The 26,627-nt window shown below is 40.8% G+C and overlaps 2 protein-coding genes across 4 annotated transcripts; one reads left to right on the top strand and one right to left on the bottom strand.

Moving 5' to 3' along the window:
• Positions 1 to 564: 564 nt before the first annotated feature.
• Positions 565 to 20,206, top strand: brd8b (bromodomain containing 8b). Of its 3 annotated transcripts, none has more exons than XM_074647927.1 (19): positions 565 to 694; positions 2,640 to 2,736; positions 4,140 to 4,209; positions 4,331 to 4,380; positions 4,517 to 4,639; positions 4,722 to 4,802; positions 4,962 to 5,026; positions 6,075 to 6,250; positions 6,733 to 6,924; positions 7,048 to 7,141; positions 7,444 to 7,580; positions 9,371 to 9,809; positions 10,954 to 10,991; positions 11,081 to 11,280; positions 11,678 to 11,770; positions 13,018 to 13,086; positions 13,338 to 13,623; positions 16,421 to 16,465; positions 17,824 to 20,206. In XM_074647927.1, the coding sequence occupies exons 1-19, from the start codon at positions 676 to 678 to the stop codon at positions 17,881 to 17,883; spliced, it is 2,334 nt and encodes a 777-aa protein (XP_074504028.1). In that variant the 5' UTR covers positions 565 to 675; the 3' UTR covers positions 17,884 to 20,206. The 3 variants fall into 3 exon arrangements, 2 of the variants coding, with proteins under 2 accessions (XP_074504028.1, XP_074504029.1); XR_012595538.1 differs by lacking the exon at positions 16,421 to 16,465 and having other exon boundaries at positions 566 to 694; positions 17,824 to 18,901; positions 19,465 to 20,206; XM_074647928.1 differs by lacking the exon at positions 16,421 to 16,465 and having other exon boundaries at positions 566 to 694.
• A 1,303-nt stretch (positions 20,207 to 21,509) lies between these two features.
• On the bottom strand, positions 21,510 to 23,272 carry LOC141775014 (DNA damage-inducible transcript 4-like protein). The gene is made up of 2 exons (XM_074647917.1): positions 22,993 to 23,272; positions 21,510 to 22,311 (listed from the first exon to the last, which is right to left on the bottom strand). The coding sequence occupies exons 1-2, from the start codon at positions 23,168 to 23,170 to the stop codon at positions 21,866 to 21,868; spliced, it is 624 nt and encodes a 207-aa protein (XP_074504018.1). The 5' UTR covers positions 23,171 to 23,272; the 3' UTR covers positions 21,510 to 21,865.
• Between the last annotated feature and the right edge of the window lie 3,355 nt (positions 23,273 to 26,627).

The following is a 26,627-nucleotide window of genomic DNA, read 5'->3' as shown; positions in this document are numbered from 1 at the left end:
CTCAGACAGCTCAGCTCGCTCCACCTCTAGACGTGAACGTGCACTCACTCCACACTGCAGAAGAGTTAGTTTAGCTCTGAGAATATCTAGTGAATGTACAGGGGACGTTTGTGCAGAAATAACTGCTGCAGCTCCTCCAGACCAACAGAGGTTTTCCGTGTCTTGTGAAGTGATGGTGCTCTGCAAAGAGTTACGTTGTCTTCTCGTTACCGACCGGGTGCCGGTGTCTCCTCTGTGGTTTTAGCTGACCTGTGTCGCCTCACTGTTTTGAGTGATGCTCGTTCAGGTATATTGAGAGCGAGCAAGCGCGAGCCCGACGCTGACTTTCGTTGATTTCACGGCCACAGGTGTCGCTGTTAAGAAGCATTTCTGAAAGTTACAAATAGTCCCTTTAAGGCAAGATTAAAAAGATAAAATAAAGTAAAATAAATATAAATAGGTAGTAAAAGAATGATGGCTAAAAGGATGGTGTTTAATAGGGTGATGGATAAAAGGATGATATTTTTAAAGAGAATGATGGATAAAACACTGTCAGCTTGCTAAGAAGCCTTCATGACATCCAGTGGATGTCTCAATAAGCAGCATCAGTCCCATGGATGGTTGGCAGTAACATATTATGTGTTACACTGAAACCTGTCCGGCGGAAGTCGTGCTCACGGCCTTAACACAAAAGAAATGGCGAGCGGTATCGGCAGTGAGTAATATATCCCAGCTCTTTCTTTCGATTTTCTTCTTGATTTTATAGCAACAACTATCAGTAAACAACCTCCAAACGTTGCGGTGCATTGAGTCCTGTCGCTCCCAGCAGCGTTGTTGTTTGATATTAACCATTACACCGTGTAGCCGTGTGTGTGTCTCATGAATGTGTCCCCCGTAACCAACACCGAGAAGCTAACGATACTGAGACACATTAACAAACAACACGTGTTTATGACTGTCTGCAGAGCCGTGGCTTATAACTGTGTTTAACTAGATGAATATGTTGCTCCACCAGTTGTAAGAAAGAGACGAAGCATCCTGTAAACACGACACAAGCTAGCAGATTAGTGTCAACAGCCTAGCTAACAGGAGCTAGGTGGCTAACTGTGATAAACAATACCTTTCCAGGCGGCTGTGAGTCAGACTGTTCATGTTTTACTATCATTAATACATCACAGACTGTGTGGTTTATGCGGGTTATATGAGGACAAGACCGTCATTTAGAGCAGGGGTTCTCAAAGTGGGGTCGGGGGACACCCCAGGGGTCCCTGAGGGGGTTCCAGGGGGTCCCCATCAACAACAAGGGAATACTTTAATTTCACTGTAATTCCCTCCATCAGAAACACAATGACAGCGTATAGGACTATTCTTTGTCATGGGTTTCATATACTTGCTGTTATAAAACCTCGAAAAGCAAAAACACGATCAAATGGGGGATCCAGTTTTTGTTTATTTGTTTTGCACGATTTAAGACTATACAACATAACAAACAAATAAATGAATAATACATTGCAGGAAGAGGCAAAAAAAACACTGGGCTTATCTGAAGCCTCCACCTAGAGACAAGATTGATATAAATAAATAATATGACTACATAATAGTGATAACAAAACAATTAGGACAAGATATATGTAATAACAATAACAATACAGTAAATATATTAAAAAAGGACAAGCGTGTGTGTGTGTGTGTCTTGCATGGAAGTGTATGGTTAGTGTTGGTGAGGAGAATATTGATTTAAATATCTGTAAAGACTTCTTCAAACAACACTGTTAGTGGGAAAAAATTAAAAAATCATAAAAACAGATACATGGACAACATGGGGAAAAGCAATTACAAGACATCAATTAAATGACCCTTTAACCCTCCTGTTGTCCTCGGGTCAAATTTGACCCGTTTTCAAACTTCATTATATCATAAATAAGGACTTCTTTAATCTAATTGCCCCAAAATAACATGGATGGTTGCCTACTCAAAAACAATATTCTGACTAAAAGTTTACATATACCAGTATGTGATAATACATCAACATTAGGTTCCTCTGATAATAACTTTAGTCAAAATAATTCAAAATATCTGCTTTTTTTATACTAAAAAATTAGGTATAATTAAACGGAAATTAGATTTATTAACCTTAATTCCCCCTAAAAAAAGTGTAAAACTTAATAATTAGGAATGAAGTTGGCCAAAAAGGTGTAACACAGAATTGGGTGATAGTTTATACAGTATGCTTTATAAAAAGTCAAACCAGACCGGGGTTCACTTTGACCCAGGAAGACAAAGGTTGCATGGTCGACGGACGGGAAGACAACAGGAGGGTTAAGCGACTTTTGAAACATTTTACGAATGAACAGTTTATTGATAGATGTGAAAAGCAATGACAGCATATATGACAATTTTTTTGTCATGGGTTTAATATACTTGCTGTTATAAAACCTCAAAAAGCAAAAATCCGATCAGATGGGGGATCCAGTGACTTCTCAGTGGTTTAGCAAAATGGGCCAAATGTATTTGTTCTGGGATTGAGGTTTGTCGTTGTCATGTGTGTACTTAAATTGCCCATTGTTTGTACCCTGAAATCAAGCATTTCAGTTAGCTAGTAACAAGCCTGCCAAGAATACCTGGACCCGTTCTGATTTCACTGTTCTTTGTTTCCACAGAACACAAGATACTGAATGTGGGGCCAACAGAGCCCTGGTCAGTCAGGGAGAAACTGTGCCTGGCCTCCTCTGTTATGAGGAGTGGTGACCAAAACTGGTAAGAAGAAAACCCGCTCAACAATTTACTCAACTGTTTTTGTCAGTCACAAAGGGGGTAACCACAGTACATCCGAAAACAGAGAGATTTCTGTCTGTCTGTTAGAAAATCCACGTGTTGGGCAGCTAGAGCAGCAGTATAGTAAGGAGAAGAAATATAAGAGAGTTTTGTGTAAACTTTACATACATTTAAATGGGATAATCACCCCAGAATCCAAGTCTACTATCTCCATTATATAAAAAAAAAAAGATAAAGTATCTAAAATTAAAGAATATAAAAGATGCTGTCTACACAAACTACTGTATTTACTGCAAACAAATCAGTATCTTGGACCTCTAAACACAACAGTGATCTATCTACAATAACAGAAAAAGAGCATCAAGCTGTCAATACACACTTAGAGTTACTTCATGTAAGAGGCAAACTGAAAGATTTCCTCTTTAAAAATGAGCATATTAGCTCACATAGATTTAGGGCTGGGCAATATGCCCAAAATCTTATATCCCGATATAGGTAATTTCATATCTTGATAACAATATATATCACAATATAGCATGTTTTCTGGTAATTCAATAAATAAATAGTCTATGTGAAATAATCACATTTTCTTTTTTGAGAACTTTAGTGCAAAATGAACAGAACAGTTTCACTGAAATTATAGAGAAAAAGATGAATAAATATTTCCAGCTATACACTGACTGTTTACATGCATGCACACAAACACAGAATAATCAGATTAAGACAATAGTTTGATTTAACTACACTGGGGTATTCCCATGAGCAGAATTTGAGAAATTTGAGTAAGTATGTGCTTGTTATTATCAATTTAGACTATGTAATTGTGTATCATGATATCTTTATATATGATTTAATCTCGTTATGATTCCATTGAAAGACAATAAATTATCATATTGAATTATCATCCAGACCTTCATACATTATCTGGTTATATCCATCCTTTAGGACATGGGGTAACAATACCACAGTAGTATGTGTCCTGTTCAATTCTCACCACTAGAGGTCAGACTTGGGCAACTTATATGGTCTGAATGGTGACAGGTACAGTAGGATCTCACTCAATGGACTTTGAAAATCAATAAGGTTTGTAAGAGAAGACCAATATCAAGCTGAGTATTTTTTTTTAAACAATGCATCAGCTGAACCCTTTCAAACATTTATTGAAATAAGAATCCGTTTGACAGCTGTTGTGGCATAATACTGCCCAGCATTATATGTTTTCAGTGAGCTGTGCCATTGCTCACATGATCGTGACCTTTTACCCTTGACTTCACTTTCACTTGTCTTCATTTTTTCCCAATTTGAATGCATCTCTTCAGTTACCACATGCAGATTGTTTTCTCAACATGTGTGTTTATTCTGAGGAATATCTCTCTGTCTTCCAGGGTGTCTGTAAGTAGAGCCATCAAGCCTTTCTCAGAGCCCGGCCGTCCACCTGACTGGTTCTCACAGAAGGTGACAAACCTACTAAACATTTTTTCTCCACCTGTCTTTTGAGCAGATAACTGTGCTGAGCTCTACTCAGGCCGTGACCGAAATTTTCCTCAGGATAACCCATTTTCTCTCTGTTTCTCAGCACTGCGCCTCACAATACTCCGAGCTGCTGGAGGCCACAGAAGCACCTAAGTCAGTATCATAATACAGACATAGACACACACACCTATGTGCAGAATTATAACAACGTGTCATGACTTTTGTTTGTTATCTTGGGTAAAATATTTAGTGAGTTGACTTAAAGTGTTTATGCCCTCCTGTGCTCCAGGCGTAAGCGTGGTGAGAAGGGCGAGGTGGTCGAAACCATTGAAGATGTCATCGTCCGTAGGCTAACCACCGAGAGGATAGAGGAGCTGAAAAAACTACTGCGAGACTCACAAGAGCAGTACAGGTACATACACACTTCACTTAAAAGACATTTGAGGAGTGTGAGACGTGACCAATAACCCTCCTATGCTTTTGTGTCCTGACAGGAAGTTGAAGAAAGAGGTGGATCTGATACAGACGGGTCACATGGACACCCAGCTGAAGGAGCTGTGGGCAGAGATCGCACTGTAAGGCTCTTATCAGTTCTTCTGTTTGATACTGAACAGCTGGTTCTGCAATTCAAACATGCATCCTTTCAGCTGCAATCCTACCTCTTTCCTTTTTGCCATTATTCCCCCATATACCATCTTGTGAATTGTTAAATTGTGTGATTTTTCCAACCTTAGAAAGAAGAAGCAGGCGGAAGAGGAAGCAGAACAGAAGAGGAAAGCCACAGAAACAGCGTACCAAGGTGGGTTCAGTCTGCACACTGTGAAGGCCCTCTGATGAACTGTCATTTTTCAGCAGGAAATGTGAATATCTTGGATCGTGTTGGTATCTGTTGTTACCTTATTACTTACGTCTATGACTGGTGTTGCCAATGTTTCATTCTCCACATTGATTTTGAAGTTGCATCAAAATATAATACATTTCACTAGATATATGTCAACATGTCTTTGCCAAATACATCTGGTTTTCAAGGTGTGAGAGCTTTACAATATCTGCTACTTACAAAGATAAACATTTCATAAACTTCATAGTATTTGTAGTGTTGTATGGTTTTATGACAACACTGAAATTTCAGTCACATTGCTCACAATCTTAATGATTAACATTCTATAACAGTTCTGAAATGGTATGTTTAAGATGCTATTGATAGTTGATACATTAATAACATTCAGTCACAAGATGTCGCATTCTCCCTCTCCCATTCGATTGCATTTACTTCACAACAAGTCGTTGCCAGGCACTTACCGTCAATCTCAGCTATTTACCCGTTTTTTCCACGACCCAGAGATATTACGTGATACCATCGTCGTTATACTATTGGCTCACAGGCCTTGTTAGATGTGGGAACCAAACGTCAGATATCGACCCACAGAGACAAACAAAACATTAATTTTAGACCCGCCAAAGTTTTTTAAATGATTAATTCACAATCATAATATTTTTTTTCAGGAAAAGCCATACTTTTATTTACCTTTCTAAAGGCTCTGTGAATGTATTTTTTTTTTACATATTCGTCTACAAAATGTTTTTATCAATAAGACCTTTTAAATTTATATTCCAGTGAGTGCTTTCCCAGTCTAAATACAACAAATCTGCAAGTACTTTTCCCTGCCCTCTTCTTGGAATATGTTTTTAAGACAAGGGATTGTTTCTCTGATGTGCTTGGGTTTGAATGACACTGCTATCACATGATGCCTCACTCCTGATTTCTGTGCTGCCATTTTTTTTCTGTTTCCTTGAACAAAGTTCACCTAAAAAACAGGTTGATTTATTCCCGCTCTCCATTGCAGCTCGTCAGGCGATGAAAAACACACCTAAGCGTCTCCCCAGTGTAACTGTACGGTCTCCTCTGGGTGCTAGCCCCCCCACCGTGGAATCTCAGGCTGACTCTTCGGTCCCCACGCCGCCGATGGATACAGGAAGTGTTGCCTCTGATGACACCGCCCCCACCCCCACCCACTCAGTTGTAAGAACATGCTCATATAGAACGGTGTTTACCTTATATACTCATTTAGCAGCGATGAGATACCACATGAATACCGCCAATACTGAGAGAAAAAAATGTTAAATATGGTTTTCTTTATCTAGCAAAGACATTTCCAGTACCTTCTCTACTCTCTCTTACTGTGGTATAAGTACAATTCAGGCTTCACTGTGATAGATTTGGGGGCTGTCACATACACTGTAATTCAACACAAAGATGTCTGGTCAAATTAAAGTCCTTGATGTGTCTGTTTACAGTAATATCTTGAGATGTAAATGAGCACTTTGGACTCTGCAAATGTGCCTTTCTGTGCCACCAGTTTGTTTTTTTCATGAGTCAACGGAAAAATATAATCTCACATTATGGTGTTTTTGGCAATCCCAGCTCTTTCTGGAGGGAAATGGTTGAGATATTGCAGCTCACTGTGCCAACCACTCTCTCTGATTCTGTGCTGCCTCTGCCAGGCCCAGGGGGTCGGAGTGTTTCTACCAGCGACGGATGCTCCAGGCCCAGGGCCCAAAGATGGAGGCCTGGCCGCTCTAGTAGATGACTCACCACAAAAGAGGCTCCTGACCCAGAAGGCCACGCCGCCGCCCTCACCTCTCCTATCAGAACTGCTGAAAAAAGGCAACCTCATCTCGGCCAGCCCCCGCCTGGTGAGAGCCAGCCTAGATTACAACATCCAAAACTACAAGAATACCATTTCCCACAGTGGGTCTAAAAGCAGTCTGGATAAAAAAACCTCACTGTTGTTTTATTCTTGTATTTATTGATGTCAGGTTGGGGAGGGAGACTCTACTGGAAGCCTCACTAACGGAGTACAGACCGCCACCGCAGCCACTGCCTTACCACCTGGCCATGAGGTCATCATAGGTAAATATACTTTGCATATCTGTTGGCGCATTGCACACGACTACACACACTCACTGTTTCCTACTGCGAGCGCCTTACCTGACTCACAGGAAGGGGTCTGTCTTTTGTAGCTCAGTGCACCAGTTGCTTTCATCGCCTCATGCGTTCATGCTTCTGTGACATAGACATAAATAAAAGATAAAGGATGTTGGCCTGCACTGTTCATGGTGTACAGAGGATAATGATAATAATAATTACTTACAACCTGGCAAGTTTTTATTGTGTTCTTATTTACTCTTCTGTGTGTGTGTGTGTGTTCGCAGAGGGAGAAGCTGCAGTAAAGGCAGAGCTCGTTGAGGAGACGGGGTTGGTAGAAGAGGACCTTGTAGCTGTGTCTCACATGGGAGACGAATTGGATCTGGAGACAGTAGAAGACATCATTGCCATCATAGAGGAGAAGGTACATACTGTGTTTATTTGTTAAAGGCTCCACATCAGTTTGTCTCAGTCACCATGACTGAAGTGTGTAACTTGTTAAAGATGAAAAAACACATTACTGCACCAGTATGTAGAGGAGTAATGTATTGTGTGAAGGAGTAAAACACATTTAAGCACCAGAATTGTAATTAGTGTTCCTTTACTGGACACCAAAGAGAAACTTGCTGCAGTTCATCACAGCAACACTTATTTCAATCAGGAGAGACAAGTGAATGAAGAAAAGATATTTTTATGACAGATGATGTATGATAAAGTCTTGACAGAAAGTCTTTGGCGCTTAGACTCTACAGGGAGATTTGTAATGGAAGGGCATCTGTCCTGAGCAGCAGCAAGATAAATCCCCCCCCCCCGTGTAGTCAAGACACTGGTGGTGGCGGTGATGAGGAGTCTGCTGAGACTGGTAGGCTGAGGAGGCTGATGAAGCTTTGCGGTGGTGGGGAGGTGGAGGGGTGCGTGTAACAGCGGCATGAACATACTAAAGGCAGAGAGAGATTCTTATTTAAAAGGAGACCGCAGCAAGATTATAGGTTATCCATGTAGGTGTGTCACAGTGCTATTGGATGGATGTGACCAGCTGATGAAAACAGCTGATATCTTGATTGACAGACCCAAACAATGACCGCAAGGAAATTATGAGTCAGCATGCGTGAGAGGATTGATTGGCAGGATGTATGAGAAATAAGCTACAGGCCTAAGCATGCACCTAGAGCTTTATTTGTTTAATGGTCACTCCCTATTTGTGACCTCTGGAGTGTTTTATTCCTTGTTTACATGCTCTAGAGAATTGTGAAATTTATTCAATCAATATTTCAGATGTCTTATCATATACTTTGTGTGCGCAGAAAATCAAATATATCATCTGTTGTGACAAATTCACAGTGCAGAAAAAAAACTATAAGTACAGAATTATGTAACATAAACAACATTTCCTGATTCATTGTTAAAGGGATAGTTTGGGTGTTTTGAAGTGGGGTTGTATGAGGTACTTATCCATAGTCAGTGTATTACCTACAGTAGATGACGGTCGGCACACCCCCAGTTTGGAGAAACAGATCGAAGCACCGGCATGGGAGCAAAGCAATGTACTGCTGTGAACAGGGCCAGCAGCAAAACGGGGCCGCCACCTAAAAGAAAGGCTCACAATATTTACAATATTTTATTTAGAATATTTTCGCCGGTTTACCTTGCCATCAGACAGCCCCCTCCGACAGGGAACTGAAGCTGTTGTATCCATCTATGCTCTCGCCAAAGCCACCAGAGTACATTGGAAAAACCCGTAATTTTACCTCACAGAACACAGGGGTTGCTGGTCCAGTGCTACCTCGATCAGTTAGTTTGTGTGTGCTATTATGCCTGGTTGCTTTGGCAAGAGCATAGATAACAGCTTCAGTTCCCCGTTGGAAACAGGCAGTATTGCTGTCTCACGGCAAGGTAAACCAACAAAAATATTCTGAATATAGTGTACACTTAAACTATTGATTTTTTTAGGTGAGCCTTTCTTTTCGGTGGCTAAAATACGTTTTTCTGCCGGCCCCTTCCGAAGCAGTACATTGTTTTGCTTCTGTGCAGTAACTCCTGTCTGTTTCTACAAACTGGGGGAAGTGCTGACCGTCATCTACTGTAGGTAATACACTGACTATGGATAAGTACCTCATACAACCCCACTTCAAAACACCCAAACTATCCCTTTGAGATCATATTGGCTATGTACTAGCTCAGTCTATATTTCTGTCCTCCCCTCCTCCTTCCCAGGTCGATGACTCCGTGGAGGCCTTGGATGCAGCAGCAGTGGAAGCAGCTCTCTCTCTGTGCGAAGAGGCCGTCTCAGAAGGACACACCCTCCCCGGCCCCTGGGAGACCCAGGAGCTGAAGGCGTCAGACCCGGCACCCACCGTCCCAGACTCCGATGCCACACAGGAACCTCAGGATGTGGCCACAATATCGGCCCTGATTCCTGCCGGCGTAGAGACCCCGAAGCAACCCGAAATTAAAAGAGAACAACAACTTAAGGGAAACTGCGAGGTACCTGAGGTAAAAGGAAGTGATGTCACCTCTTCTGTCACCTCTGACGACTGCGCAACAGGAAGCGAGGTTACGGAGGAGAGGGCGGCGGGGAAGGTGGCCACTGAGGCGACGGTGAAGAGTGAAGGAGAGGATTGGAGCCAGCCGGAGCCCAACCCGCCCTGCATAGGTGGGTGCTGTCTGACATACACACACACAGAAAACATGCTTATATGTTTATCAGGGCTGGGACCCCTATCTCTCAATTCAATACTATCACGATACTTGGGTGCCAATTCAATATGTATTGCGATTCGTTTTATTATGAGTTATTGAGATTTTTGTTAACTTTTTTAACACTAGACCATGGGGAAAAAGTTGAATCATACACTTCTAGGGACTTTTACTTTGGAAAATATCTAAATTGATAAAGTAAAAATGTTTGATTTTCAGCATGTATGTAGTCAGAGATGTCTTGAAGTCAAATATATCAGTCATTGTCAGGAATTATTTATTTAAATCTTTCCAGTAACCCAAAAAAATCAAAGAATAAAGACATTTCCCTCACAAATTAGTGGTATTTTCTTTTTAATTTATAAGGGACATGTAATGTTTTATACTTCTGGTGAATATAATCCAATCAATCTTATTTTCATTTATGTATTTCCCTTTGGTAACACCTTATTTTGAAAACCAGACATACGTGTCACATGTGTATACTTCCGCTAACTTTGCAAAGTCCGTCGCTAGCTCTCCTGTCAGCTCCGTTCTCTTTATATGTTCAGCTCCATCGGGGCCGTTTGAATGCATTTAACATAAATGTCAGTATATGGGTGCGTTACAGTTGTAGCGTTGACAGCTGGCTTGCCCGTACGTTACCGCAATACGATAACGTTTCCTGTCCATAACAGAGTTAAGATGCAGCTTTAGCTGTGATGTCTAGCTCTGCTTTTCCTGCAATGTGTGAAACCCAAAGTGTTTCCATACTTTACTGGATGTGTAGTGTTTACCACTTTGGATTTAACATGTGAGAGTTCAGGTCGTATCCACGCAGACCCTCTGCTGTTTGCTTCTTTCTCGTTTCGGCTCGCTGGCATTGGTTTTTGACGGATATAGAACTGATATGACGTCACGTTACTCAGACTACAAGAATAAAAGTGGTAACTTCCTTCTTCCTCCGCATAGACTCAAATGAAGCAAATATCGATTCTGGCATTAAAAAAATCTATTTCAGAATCTTGAAAAAAAAATCACGATACATGTGTGAATCGATTTTTTTCCCCCACCCCTATGTTTATGTTTTTCTAATCCCGCTTCTCATTTCTGACCCACAGACTCTGAGGACAGCTCTGTGTCCGGGAAAGAGACCAAGGTAACACACTAATGCACACTTTTACACACACATGCACATCCTTTAAAACACAGTCTTTTGACTCAACATGTGTGTGTTCTTGACTCCAGGAGGTGAAGGAGGAGGAGGCAGGCAGTGAGGTCGACCCAGAAGAAGGGATGGAGCTGAAGGAGGAGTGCGGGGAGGGGGAGGGGCCCTATCTGTCGGAGGTAGAGCGGGCAGCCAGCGAGAGTGAAGACGGCTACGGCCCGCCCTCCCAACGCTACACAGCCGATTCACTGGCCAGCAGCCCGGCCTCTTCTTCCCAGCTGTAGGTGTCCACGTGTGTTCATGGTTGCAGAACGGACTGTGATGATGTAGTCATTGTGTAATAACCATTTGTATCTATTGGGTAATCCAGGGCCATGTCATAAAGTAACCCCTGATTTACCGCAACCAAGCATTTTAGCAGAAATGCTGCTTTAAAACTAGATAAAGCTTAGCTGGCATTTGTCATCATGAGTATTCATGTCACGACCTTTGAATCAGATTAAGGGCTCCATTTCTCTGAGCTAAGCAGTCTTTGTCTGCTGACATCAAAATTGTAACAGTGTGTGCTTTTGTCACTGGTCATCTCTCTTCTACTTCTTGTTTCTATTCACTGCGCACTTCACAATCCTCTCTTCATCCCACTCTGTCTTCACTTCCTCTCTCTCTCTCTGCATCAGATCTACATGTGGTGAGGACCAGGAGGCGGTGCAGGCCCAGAAGATCTGGAAGAAAGCCATCATGCTGGTGTGGAGAGCCGCAGCCAACCACAGGTGGAGCTTCTTGGAATTCCTCATCTCAACAATCAAAGTCTTTGTAGGCCAAAATACGTTAGCAATACCTCGCGGTCAATCCCGGAAAGTTTTTAGGGCATCAGTTTTTTAACACACCGTCCTGATTGTAATGAGCTGTTGCATGTCATCAAATAGCAGGGGACTTCTTGTTTAACAGAGGATGATCAGTATTAAAGAGGAACACAACCTAAATGAAGAATTCCAATATGTTATTTCCATGGAAAGTTCAATCAATATTAGTGAACATGAGCTACTCAAGTTACTCTAAGTTTAGTGTAAAATCCCACTGTGAGTAATTGATAATCATAGAATGTAAACTCCTCCTAAAGTCATTAAAACTCCCACATTCCCAGAAACAATACCAAGGACATAACCATAGTGTCCTCTATGGTAGTTACAGCCCTGGTACCATAAACACATTTTCTGTATATTTTCAGATGTTTATTGATTGTCTTCCCCGTAAGCACAAACAGAAGAGGAGACAGGAATATGTTTGAGCTAATATAGCAGCCAAAGATTTGTAAAACAAGCACATAAATGAGCGGGACACTCTAATTAGCCCAAATCTGGACTGAACTCTGTAGTCTACTGGTTGTTTAATCAGCATTTTGTTGCTTTTCGTGCCTTTTGGCCAACTTAAAATAGTGGGATTTTGAGCGAAATAGCATTAGTTTGAAAGATTCTTGCCCACTGTTGCAAAAATTAGATGGTAGTTTTCACTTTTTCTTCTCAACAACTTATTTTGAGAAATAAAATGCATGCAGATTTTATGGGAAAAGTCTGATCTGGAAAAAAAGCATAGCAGAAAAAGCATCTCCCCCTGGCAGTTAGATGGAAACGGATGTTTTACAGCAGTGGTTCTCGACCTTTTTCGTGTCACGGACACCTAAATTTGGTACACATTGTATCACAGATCCCCATTTGACAAGATTTCGCTTCAGGGACCTCCATCTGAAAAGATTTTGGTTGTTAGATATGATTAAGATCAGAACTCTACAGTTGTCAAATACAGTTGACCGTGGAGGAAGTGAAACCTATAATCAGAGTTGTCACTTTTATGACTCTTGCTGGCATTGGGCTCACTTCTGTAGTGAATTAAATTATGAAAATAAACTTCACAATTTTTCTGGGGACCCACTGGAACTCCCTCAAGGACCCCTGGGGGTCCCCGGACCCCTGGTTGAGAACCACTGTTTTACAGTCTGATGAATTCATGTTTCTCTCAGGTATGCCAGTGTCTTCCTGCAGCCTGTGTCAGATGACATCGCACCTGGTTACCACAGCATCGTACACAGGTAAGAACACACACGTGCACTCACTCACTGTATTCAACTTACATCTCACATGCACACAGTTATTATATGAACAATATATTCTGACAATCTGAAGTGCATTTAGTGCTGGACCAAAATTCACCTTTGCGGTAAATAGTAATGAACTTTAGTTAAACGTGTAATAACAGTAACAGTAAATAATGTTGATTGTTGGTAGTTTCCTAAACACATCTCCCTCTCCCCTGCTGCTCCCACCGTCCTCCCTCCTCCAGACCCATGGACCTGTCGGCCATCAAGAAAAACATCGAGTCCGGCGTGATCCGCACGACGGCCGAGTTCCAGCGCGACATCATGCTGATGTTTCAGAACGCCGTCATGTACAACTCGTCGGACCACGACGTGTACCACATGGCGCTGGAGATGCAGCGCGACGTCCTGGAGCACGTGCAGCAGTTCCTGGCCACCCAGCTCATCATGCAGACCTCGGAGAGCGCCATCTCCGCCAAGAGCCTCCGCGGCAGGGAGGGGAACCGTAAACCAGGAGAGCCGGCTGAGAAGGTGGGTCGGAGGTCAGATTAGGATTCCCTTAAAGAGTGTCAAACAAGTCTGATTTTGATAAAGCGCTCTATAAACCTCAGAATCCCAAAATGTCACTGTTAATGTTCAAAACTCAACTGTGAGTGTCAAAATATCAACAGTGAGCTAGAAAGACATTTTGGGATACGAGGGAGATACTGTATCAAAATCATGGAGTCAGTCTTTGAAGGCCTTATCGTCCACTCACTAAGGCGTTTACTTTGTGAGAATAAACCTTTTCCCAGGATTTAACACTGTGTATAGCACATGGAGTGATCTCAGAACACTCCCTGCATACAGCAGCTTCACCCAACTAAAACCAGACGAGGTCTAATCAGAGGAACTGAAAACACCTGTGTGGGTGTGCAGGGCTTTGATTAATGTGATTATTTCCAGGTGGTGACATGTCTCAGAGACAGTTGACTGTTGACGTAACGCCCGTTTATACAGTCATGAAGGTTTTTTATATAGAAATAGTGACGTGGTATCAAGTTTTTTTTTTAACATTTATTGTTGTTCAGCTTTAGAAGTTGATGACTGTCTATTGTCCTACTGTTGGCAGACGTCATGTAAAATATTTATGAAGATACATACAGTATGAAATAGGGGTATAAGAGAAACGAATATCGCGACATTATGTTTTGTTATACTGTATTTTAATTGACATTTTACATGCCAAGTCAATACTTTATTTCATTTGCAAAGAGATGTACCCTCTTAGTGGATGTGCCCTCTCAAAGTAGAGCTGTGATGTTGGATGTTACAGCGACTGTGATTCATGCAAATGCAGATCCAAGTTAACTTTTTTTACCCAGATTTTGTGTTCTTTATATTATGACAGTTTTCATAAAATTAGATAAAAAAATCTCAATATATTGTCTTGCTTACAGTATCGCAATATATTGAATCGTAACCCCCATATCGTGATACGTATCGTATTGTCAGATTCTTACCAATACACAGCCCTAGTATGAAAAGGAAAACACTGTCCAGTACCATGATTCCTGTTACTTAACAGAATGTCACTATTTCTTTAACCAGGTCAGTTCTGGTTTGTGGGAAGGAATGAATTAATATGTTAATGTTACACCATCCCTGTTAATAGGGAAACGTCTTGCCTGAGTTGAGGACTCAAGTCGCACATTTGTTGAATTGACCGTACAGTCAGTGTTGTTCTCTTATTTTTACCAGTGGATAGCTGACTAATGCTCTACATGTCTGGATTCACCGTGATAACCAACATTTATGTCCTTTGAACTATTTGAATGGATTATGAGCACCATCATATTACAAATACTGGGCCTTTGGATTGACTGGTCTGTGTCTAAACACCATTTCTCACATACAGATTGTATACTTCCTAGATCCTAGATCCTTACACACTATTGATCACCACTGATAAAGTATGTGTTGTTTCCTTCCGTCAATATGAGTCAATTTGCCAATGTGAATAAATCTAACTTAAACTGCTTCCGATTATAGGAGCAACAGTTTTGCCCTCTTCTGCAAAGTATTTGACATTTTACTCGACATGACATCACATTGAACAATATACATTATATATTATATATACATAATAGTACATCACGTCTATTCAATCCATGCTACTTATATATACATTTATATATATATATGAATTTAAAGAACCTCTATACAACTCTTTGGAACCAAACTCTTTATTTTGGCTTTTTGGATTCTACGAGGTTACTACATGTATAACCGAAACATGCTCCAGTAATTTGTTAATGTGTAGCCTGCTGTCTCTCAGCGTAATGCAATTGTGACTTAGCAGAGCCAGTCTGTCAAAAGCTTGACACCTACAACTGATAACATGTAATATATATTTGCATTCACGTCAGCATCACACAAGTCAGACACGCACACATTGCTGAGTACACGGGACACTCGAGACATCCGATGGACTCGGTGCGGTTGTCCGTCTCCACTCGGCTCGCTACGATGTGCTTCAGTGGAATAATTCCTGGTGTCGACTTCCCTGCTGATTCATGTCGTGCATGCTGGCTGCACCTCTCCTCACTAACTTCTGTCTGTCTGCTTCTGCCCGTCACTAACTCAACTGTCTGTCTGTCTGCTATTGTCTGTCATGAATGTTTATATCTGCTGTGTGAATGTATTAGTTTCTCTGAAGAGTCTTGAGTGTGTGTCTAAAAGAGGTCCTGTTGGTCATGGCATTTTTTAAGTATCATGGAATTTAGAAACGTCAGTTCCAGACGGGGAATATCTGGGAATTTTTTAACATTTTCTCGGGAAGTTTGAACATTTTCCACAAATTTATTAAATGTTTTAATCTTTTTTTTGTCTAATTTATTTCTCTATAGCAAGCTGGAGTTGAAATGAGACGGTCACACCCTTTTTAGAACTTAACTTAGCTGAACAAAATTTAAAAAACAACATCTGTAGTGGACTGAAGTCATGATATTTTTCATAGGGGCCATGATTGGAGCTGTGTTATGGTGCTTTAAAGACATGTTTGTGTGTATGGGAGTGTGCTCGCCTGCTCATGTACGTGATTGTCTCCGGTGTGTTTATCTATATCTGTGTATCTGTCTGTAATCTCACTATCTGCGTATGTGTGTCTGTCTTTTTGTAACGTTGTGTGAATACATGCGTATCTGTGTACGTGCCGTGCAGCGGTCGAATGGACGCCGGTCCCTCGGCGTGCTTCCGTGTTTGACGCAGACTTGTATGAAACTTGCTTTCTCACGCACATGTGTGTGTTTTCTCTCTCTTCCTCACTCCGATGTTTGTCCTCCTACAGGACAGTGTCCCAATGGCCTCTCCTGCTTTCCTTCTCTCTCTCTTTGTAAGTATTCAGGTTCTCCCCTCAGATTTCACCAGAACCGGGCCACGCTCCGCACACACTTGTCTCAACGCAATACAACACACTGTACACATCTGTCTCTACCTCTCATCTCTTTTCTTCCCCTCTGATTCAGTTCTGGTTTAGTGGCATTAAAGGGAGCAGAACAGCTGTAGAAATAAAACTAGTAAGGGTTTAAGTCATTATTAGAGCCATTAAAAACTCACCACTATTATTGGTGTTCGTCAATAATAATGCAACTGCAAATATTCAGTAACAATTCAACAGTTCCTTTTCAGGTCATTTTAACTGAATTTCTTTGACTTAATTTTAAGCTTAATCCTGATTGGTGCACAGAAGTACGTGACATCACCTTTTCGAACTGAGCCACCGTCACCTCGAACCAGTTAGAAGAGCTCAGACAAAAATATACACAAATACAGGAAACTTTTATTTGAAATAACTTAGTAGGGTCCCATCCCTCATAGTGAGCAGCTGAGAAAACAGGTTTTCATGGCCTTTAAACAAAAGATGGGATTTGTGTTTGGCTTTTTTTTTTATTTCCTTTCAGTCAAACATGATGCAACCTCTTTGACCTGAGACGTGTCAGACTTCTTTGTATTTCCTCTTCGTGGAAAGTAGTTATCTAGTTGGTCAGGTTTTACAACAGCTGTGATGGCAAGATGAAAGACGTGTCGCTCCAACCATTTAAGGCACTAAACTTTAATATCAAATACTCGGTAGTACTGAAGAATAAAACCCAGCCGTACTCAGCTGTATAGATGTGTGGTATAGATACAAATTAAAAGACCTCTTTGTCTATCACTCTTCCTCTCTCTGACAGTTTCACACACACACACACACACACACACACACACACACATCTCTGAACACACCGTCCGTGTCACCCTCATAAACTTTAAGTTTGTTTTGACACAATATCCTCACCACACACTCACACACACACGCAGGCTCCAGTAACCTTTCATCATCCAAGCTTCCGTCGACCTTCGGTTAATGACGGTGCCCTGTGTTTTTCTGTTTCCGTGCGATTGTCCGTGTGTCTGCATGTTTTCTAATTTCTTTTCTCCTTCTTTTCATTTGAAATCTTCCTTTTTTTAATCATCATTGTTTCTTTCCGTTCTTCATTTGGGGAGGAAGCCTTCTGAGGTGGACTGTGCTGTGTTTTTTTTTTGTGCGGAGCTCAGACGCGCGATGATGCCCGCCGCAGGGCCTCACGTCACTCTGTCCAACTGACCTTTGACCTTTCCGTTACATCGTTATGTGAACTTTGTTTTCTGGCTCCCCCCCTCTCTCTCTCTTTCTTTTTCCCCGTTTCTCCTCGTCTGTCTCTGCTGCAGGACGGAGGCACCAGGGGTCGCCGTAGCGCCATGGAGGCCGACCTCAAAATGAAGAAATAGACTGAGATTTCAGAGAAGGAGACACTTAGAGAGACAAAGAGTCACTCAGAGGAGGTGGAGCTGAATACTTTACTGGTCACTTTGGTTGTTTTCTGAAGAGGACTGTGCAGTCTCTGTTTGCCGGTGTATGTGTGTGTACACACTTATACTTTGGCTTGGATGAGGGTTTGTGTGGATGTCTGTCAGTGTGTCTGAGAGAGCTGCACAGAGCTTCTTCTTCTCCTCCAGTTCATATGATTGGTTCATGTGCAATGCCGTGGGATTTCACTCCACTTTCCCCCCCAAGTATCATTTCACCAGCAAAGGTAGTAGTTCACCATTTCCCTCTGCTGAGATGGAAAAGCGAAGAACTTTGAGAGAGAGAAAAAAGAACATTTTCACCAGCAAAAGTTTGTTTGGGATCAAATGACGACGGGCGGAACGAGCTCTACTCGCCAGGTTTGATCATGTTGAATCATGGATGCATTAATACTAGATGACCGACTAACTGATCTGTTCATTTGAGTGCCCTGCACCAAACTGTGCCCGGACACTAGAAAGCAACAACAACCACAAATCATAATGTACAGTTCCACAAATTCAAAACTACTACTAGTTGTGCTTGTTGGTCTGTGACCACATTGCTAAAACGTTAATGTGAGCTCCACTTCAAATGTATCACAAATCTTTACAATCTTTTCAGCCTTTTTCATTAATGGAACTAGTTTCTTAATCGCGAAAATCTGATGATGTCACTAAACTGGTGGTGTATGTCTGCTTTGTTTAGTAAGGGATTAGTTGGCCAATGCATGTACCAGTGGTTTTGCTTGTTTTGGCCCATTAACTGCAAATTACTTTACATTTCTGCTGACCTTTTTCCAAAGCACGTTTTAAGTTTCACTACCGACCGTCATGCAGGCCTGAACTTCCATGTAATTCAGGAGACGATGTAATTCATCTTTATAAATCAGCCTCATAACTTGCAGATATAAATTAAACATGCTTGAGATATGGAATCAGTCACAGTAAACTATTTGTTGCCTTTTGTTAAAGAGGACCTATTATGCTCATTTTCAAGTGCATACTTGTATTTTGGGTTTTAACACGTTTACATGCTTTAAAGGACTAGTGTGTAACATTTAGAGGGATTTATTGGCAGAAATTGAATATAATATTAATAAGTATGTTTTCTTTAGTGTATAATCACCTGATAATAAGAATTGTTGTGTTTTCGTTAGCTTAAAATAAGCCGTTTATATCTGCTGTACTTAGGGAGCAGGTCCTCTTCACAGAGTCCACCGTGTTGCTCCGGCATGTTTCTACAGTAGCCCAGAACGGACAAACCAAACTTAACTTTTCCTACTTGGGCCGGAGTCCTCTGTTGTGATTGGTCAACTGAACCAAACTCTTCGGACTCCGCTCCAGCTCCGCTCTAACTAGCTTTGTTTGAGGGCTTGCCAAACTTCAGGAGCAGTGTTTCTGCGGGGGAGAGTAACTCCCTTTGGTGTGGACTTTGAGCTTTGTAACTTTGTAGACCTTTTACATGCACAAAAAACTATATAACACACTAAAGGAAAGGGAAAAATCATGGAAGCATAATAGGCCCTCTTTAATATCAATTGTGCGTGGTACTGCCGTTGCAAGTTTCAATGTCTTTGCATTAGTACACCCATGCATCTGAAAATTGACAACGTATGTTTTCAAAGTCCAGAATGCAAGCTAGCTATCATGGAAGTGGTGAAATGGAATTTTTTTTTGCATGCGAAAGATTGCCATTTGCCGGCAGACTTTAAAGTCTCAGATGTCGTAGTGTCCTTGAATGCACCAACAGAGTTTTACCAACAGTAAAACAGTTCCGTCTTGGAACTTTGACAACAAACAGCAAGTAAACAAGTTGTTTACATGTTGAACTAACTTGACCTCCAGTAGATGTTGCAGCTCTTTTTTATGCTGTGAATGGAAACCAACAGCTGCCTTTTGAAGGTAGAGAATCAGAATAACCATCTAAAAACTAAACAATAAATTTCCTTTGTAAACTAGTTGGCTGTAATGTAAAATGCAGGTGTTTCATTGAGTGTGTTAATGGGCTGAAATGTAGGCCGTGGAGTTTGTTGTTGCTGAAATAGTATTGATGCATCCCTGCTTGTCACTTAGGATGTAGCCAGAGTGTGCTATGTAGATAGCATAGGAAACGTGTGTGTAATGTGTGTTAGACGGGAGTACAGAAACAAGTTTTGTATCTGTGAGATGGATCATGTTAAGTTTTGTGTTTGGGTAGCCGATACATGTATCATGTTCTGTTGTACATTTGTTAAATAAAAAGATTATTTGATCTAAACCGAAATCCTATCAGAGTTGTGTATTTGCTGTACATTCTAGTTCCGTGTCTTGGTCACTATATTATCATTCATCTCAGAAGACAATTTCACTTGGTACATTTGCAACATGACTTCCTTCATTAGCTTTCTCGGAAATCTGCTGCCACCATCTGCATTCAGTGTCTTAAATGATCTGACACACTAAACCTTGCTCGTAAACAAGTTGCGTAAACGAGTCAAAGTATCGGCCACATAATTGTTGGCAGCTGATGTTCTGAATACGTAAGGAGGACAGACCTGCCCAAATAAAAAATAAATGAATGACTTCACCATCCAAGTTAGTAGCCGTGTAATAAAAAGGATAATGTACAGAGAGACGGTCATTGTTGTAAAATAAACCCCTTCAGGGGTTGTTTGACAGTTTCCAGTTCATTAAAGTGTGTACATAGTCCAGTAGGGTGCTTGACAATTGCACATAAATAGAGTAAATTATTATAAAAATAATGATTTGATGAATAATTACAACCAGAGTAATTATTCAACAGAGTAAAGAATAATTCCAAAATGTATCAATCTAATCTTGATAAACTATTTGCAATTTTTTTTTCTTTAAAAGGAACAGTGTGTAGGATCTGGTGGTATCTAGCGGTGAGGTTGCAGGTTCTCCTGTGTGCTAAGCATGTAGGATTGTTACTGTACAGTGGCCGACATGAAAACACGAATGGCCCTCTCCAGAGCTAGTTATTGTAAGAGTAGAGTGCTTGGAGGGTATGTGAACGCGTGAAGTGAGTGGTGAAGCAAGAGAGAGAGAGAGAGCGGCGGTGACGGCAGCGAGTAACGTTATCAACTCCAGCCCAAGCTGGAAAAGTTGAGTTTTGTTTGTCCGTTTTGGGCATGCAACATGTGTAGATCTACATGTACATCTCCCTATGTAGATATAAACGTCTCATTCCAAGATTACAAAACCACAACGATTCTTATCAGGTGATTATACACTAAAGAAAACATACTTATTATATTCCATTTCTGCCAATAGATCCCCTCAATTGTTACACATTGGTCCTTTAATCGCAGGATGAAGGCCACAATATGAAACATGAAAACCAGAATGTCCTCAGAGGGTCATAGACCTTTAAGAAATAAGGGGGCATAACTTGAAGTGGGTTTTGCAGGCTGCAGATGGAAACTAAAAATAAAATCCACGACCACTTCGGCCTGGAATGGATCGGCTGTTCAGGATTCTTCCTGAACTCCCCGATGGCCAGTGTGATGGGAACATTTTTTACAGTATGCACAAGTATACTTAAAAGTAAGCACAGGACCAAGAAATTGTAGTGTGAAAAATTTATTTAACAATTGCATAAATAACAGAAGTACAAAACACTTCAGGAGTGAGACCCGCCCAGTCCTGGAAGCAAGTTTTTATGTTTTCAGTGTACACATTTTAACATTCAACCAGTCTGTGCAAAATACTGTATCCATTTAGAACAAGCAGTTTGACCTCCTGCTCTATAGGTTAGACATTCATACATGAACAAAGAACAATCCACTTCCTTAAGAGCTCAAATATAACACAGCCAAACTCCAGCATTTATCCAGTGCAGCATTAAGAAAAGTTGAGAATAACATTCACACAAAAAAAGAGGTAAACAGTGTAACAGGGGTTTAAAATCTTAACTTGCCCCCTAAATGAAATCATGAATGACAGGGCTGGCTGAGGAGTAGAGCTTCCTCTTCACCAGCCTGTACTCTGGTTTCAGCTTCAACACTTTGTTGGTATCAAAGATGTGCTTGAGCGGCGGCCAGCCGTCCTTCTTGTCCGCCTTGAAGATCACAGACAGTTCAAATGTTGGCGTGACACTTGGGTCGACGAGGATGCTCCCCACAGACTTCAGGCCGTCTTTGCCCTCAACGTAGACTGCGATGGAGGCGCCCCGGAGCCCGCAGGGCTCATCGACAGAGGAGCGCACCACGTCCTGGCCGACCCTGGCGGTCATCTGGCGAGGCAGCAGCAGCATCTGGCAGTGGAGGGTGGAAGCTTTAGCCTCTGTCAGACAGCGCTCTATCTGCCGGGTCACACCCTGCTGCAGGAGACGCTCTTCATGCTCCAAACCAGGGTCCATGTTGGCAACTGGAGAAAGAGAGCAGGAGTGAGGTTAGAATATGTGGCATCAGGTCACAAGCAAGTTGAATTATGCTGATATTCAATTGGCCGTTTGACAGCTACTGACAGTCAAATGCCATTCCAGTGAATCATAAGTAAGGCCATCAGACTTTTAAATAGATAATTCATACGACACTTTCTCACACAAAAAGTGCAATAAACAAGTGCAATACCTCAAATCATATATCTTATACTGTATATGTTCTTAATATGCATGGTACAAAGTATTTCCTTTTTATAATTGTAATATAACTTATTTTAAATGGAGCTTCCCAGCAAAAAGCATTTCACACAATTGTACTTGTATAACCGGCATGACAATAAACATCTTGAAATAATATAGTAAAATAAAATAATAAGTAATCATTTCACTTTTATCATGTGATATAAAGGTCTGGCAATACTGGACTAAAATACAGGAGTCATCAGAATAAAGGCTTTTATCAGCATCTGAGAGGAGGAGCAGTGTGAACAGCTCAGCTGTCATCAGCTGATTCAACACCTGCATCCATTACATCAGACACATCACCACCAGGGAAATCTGCTAATTGATTTGTTCTTCCGCAAAATTAAATAGTTATAGTTCCTATTTACTACTTACTACTAATTACTTACTATCTACTTTTTAAATTTTTTAAGCCAACCTACCAGGCGAGTTGTTGTCTCTCTCGTCGCAGCTCTCGACGCTCCCCCGCCGGCCTGAGCTGCCTGGTGTTCCCGGTGTGGTGAGCTGGAGGAAATACCTCCCTATCATCTCTACAACGCTGTGTTCCTCCGACTGGACGGACTCTCCGTGTCCGCAGAGCAGAGCCGCCGTATACACCATCCTGATTCCTGTTTGTGAAGCTCCGGTTTCTCCTCCGATCGGTTAGTCTGTGTTTTCTCCATGTAGTTGTGACTGTGTTGAGTTGAGCTGCTGCGGAGCGGAGAGCGAGGAGCTTTATACCGGAGGAGACGCCGGTTGCATCAGCTGAGCTGATGGGAGGAGCCGAGCCGTCAGTCGAGAAGGTTCCCGATATGATGTGAGGTGGCTCATGCAACATGTCCGGACATTGCACCGCAGAGACAGAGAGACAGCAGAGACCTGTGGAGGGTTAACAGACTACAATAACTTTTATACTTGTACTACATTTTCTTAGACTAAACATTTTACACACCTAGCTATCAAAAGTATTTTTTATTCTCCAGCTAACTAACTAACTAACTAACATACTAACTAACATACTAACATACTCACAATAACTAATATTGATCATAATAATAGGTGGTGTAATGTAACTAAGAAAGACATTTACTCAAGTATTGTAGGCCCACATATCTCCAGCTTTGAGGAAGCCTACTTGTACTTTAGGCCCGCTTTATTTTACTCCACTACATTTATCCAAAAGTTGCTAGATTATGGAAGTTTTTATTGGACTTTATTAGTTGTAACCCACAGAAGACATTCCACAAATGTGTACCATGATTTCCAAATATTTCACTATCAACAAACATGTATTTTTTTATCTGTGTTGTGTAAAGTCACATCCACAAAAATACAGGGCGATTTGCAAAATATGCATTACTTGTTCTGTAAATACATATTTTAAGGTTTACATGTAAAGTGATATCTACACATTTGGTGCATCTATTTCTACACGTGGAATGATATTTGTGCATTTGCAGATCGCTTCCTGTGGATTTATGGGCCACATGACATTTGTAACTTTCCTCCTGTTTGTTTACAGAATTTTGTTCGATTGGCAACAGATCTGTAGATAATAGTTGTAATCCACAGAAGACAATTCACAAATATGTACCCTGATCTGCGAATATTTCACTACCCACAAACATATTTTTGTATTTGTGTTGTGTAAAGTCACATCCACAAAAATACAGGGCGATTTGCAAATACACATAACTTACTCTGTAAATACATATGTTATGGTTTACATGTTAAATGATATATACGCATTTATGCATCCATTTCTACACTTTACAGATTTAAAAAAAACATTTAACTATTTAACATATAGCCAATCGAAATTGAAGTTTACAGTAATGAGTGAATAATGAATTGTTATTTACTATGGGTTAAAATTTTACTTTTATTTCAATATTTCCCCGTTATTAGCACCAAGTTACAGAGTTCTTATCTCAACCAACAACATTAAAATGCTGTTTACACATTAAATACTCCTGTAACATATATACAGTAATAGTATAACACTCAAAGGGGCATTTCTACGTTTGATACTTCAAGTTAATTCTACTGATAATACGTCTGTACGTTTACTTGTAATAGAGTATCTGAGTAGGCCTACTTCTTCCATCACTGTTATACTGTGATGTTGTACTGTTGTTGTAATGTACTGTTGTACTGATATAAAACCGTTCAGTTATGAACTGCTAACAAATTGAATGGGCATAAATGCAGCGATGGAAATCTACCAGCCTCTGACTAATATATCCGTCATACATAATGTGGTCTGACTAAAAATAAATTATATACTATGAGGGCATATAGAAGTTGTTCAACTTATACTTCAGCCCAGACAGCGGGACAGTCAGAAGTACCTCACCTGATTTCTTTTATTTGACAAAAGCCTGATAGCAACAGGAGAGACAACTTCTCTTCCAGTTCTCCAAAACACAAAACCAAACCACCTGACAACCATACACGGATGATGTAGGGATTATGTTTCTTATTGCTGAATGCTTCTTAGCATTGCTGTGCAAGAAAAGTGCTTATTTCATGTATTCATTTATCAGGTTCTTAGTTCATGGACAGGTACGGTCTTGACTTTGGGCTTCAGTCTGTTCTTAAATCAATAACATGTCCATAACATGTCTAAAATAGGCGTGCTGCTTCTTCAAATGTATTTCTAGCGTGAAGGAAAATAATGGAGAAATACTGAAGCTGGAGGTAATCTTCCACAGGTGGAAAGAACAGTTTAACCCCTGACCTGCCATAAAGGTTGAGTAACTAAGAGACACAGAAACACAGTTACTTTGAACTTACTTTGAAAGAACACCGGATGAAATAAACAAACATTTATACAATTTTATAATTATGTTCACATTCAATAAAATAGTGCAGACTTTGATCCGTTATTACCTGTAATACATACATCAGAGTTTGCCAAAGATTTCATGAGAAATAAATTACTAGTTCAATCAAATTAGCTTCCTGGTTGGATATAAATAGCCATAATTATGTAATTTACCACCAAATCTAACCTTCATATCTGCTTTCAGTGAATGTATGTAAGATTCCTGTAAGTGTGTGTTTGTGAGCACGTCAGGTCTAGACACGGTGGCATGAACCCTGCCTTACTCACAGGTGAGTAACGTGGTCTGACACACACTATTCAGACACACACACACCTGGTTGAGCGTCGGCAGTGTATCCACTAAAACACAGAACTATTTTTTCTTCTCCATCTATGCTTAAGATTTATGTGACGATGTGATGTGAATATTCACCTAAATTAGACAGTTGATTAACAAACATTAATAAGAAATACAGTAGTTCTTCATCGTATTACTGAGCACCAAAAAACTTGAAGTTATGTGTATGGATCAAGGACTGTACTGGACTGTCACACTTGTTTTAGCTTCCTTTCACTGACTCCCAATCAGTTTTAAAATTGGATTTTAAAGGGATAGTTTGGGTGTTTTGAAGTGGGGTTGTGTGAGGTACTTTTCCAGTCAGTCAGTTTCTTATCTACAGTAAATGACGGTTATCTACAGTAAATGACGGTCGGTTTGTGTGACTTTGGTGAATCCGAACTAACCAAAGTCAAGGGTTTAACAAAGTTGCAGTATGTGACGAGTTGGGATGAGAACGTGTTGGTAAAGTGGTGAAAATATTCTAAACATAGTGCACACCTAAACTGATATTGATTATTTTAGGTGAGCCTTTCTTTTAGGTGGCTAAAGTACGTCTTGCTGCCGGCCCCATCCACAGCAGTACATTGTTTTGCTTCCATGCTGGTACTCCTGTATGTTTCTCTTTAGCATTGCTGTGCGATAAAAGTGCTTATTTCATGTATTAATTTATCAGGTTTTTAGTTCATGGACAGGTTAGGTCTTGACTTTGGGCTTCAGTCTGTTCTTAATTTAATAACATGTCAATATTATGTCTAATATCTCTAGGTGAGCCTTTCTTTTAAGTGTCTAAAAGACGTTTTGCTGCCGGCCCCGTCCACAGCACTACATTGCTTTGCCTCCATGCTGATACTCCTGTCTGCTTCTCCAAACTGGGGACGTGTCGACCGTCATCTACTGTAGATAATGCACTG

Source organism: Sebastes fasciatus, chromosome 10 (assembly GCF_043250625.1).
Source record: "Sebastes fasciatus isolate fSebFas1 chromosome 10, fSebFas1.pri, whole genome shotgun sequence".
NCBI lineage: Eukaryota > Metazoa > Chordata > Actinopteri > Perciformes > Sebastidae > Sebastes > Sebastes fasciatus.
Note: the sequence above shows the minus strand (reverse complement) of the source record. Positions and strands in the feature narration are given on the sequence as shown.

Bases quoted from the DNA above. Each gene is read 5' to 3' on its own strand.
- brd8b (XM_074647927.1), top strand. The intron at 2,737-4,139 runs GTAAGAAGAAAA...TCTGTCTTCCAG, and splicing joins AGGAGTGGTGACCAAAACTG to GGTGTCTGTAAGTAGAGCCA. The intron at 6,251-6,732 runs GTAAGAACATGC...TGCCTCTGCCAG, and splicing joins CCACCCCCACCCACTCAGTT to GCCCAGGGGGTCGGAGTGTT.
- LOC141775014 (XM_074647917.1), bottom strand. From the start codon at position 23,170: ATGGTGTATACGGCGGCTCTGCTCTGCGGACACGGAGAGTCCGTCCAG. The intron at 22,312-22,992 runs GTAGGTTGGCTT...CTCTTTCTCCAG, and splicing joins GAGAGACAACAACTCGCCTG to TTGCCAACATGGACCCTGGT.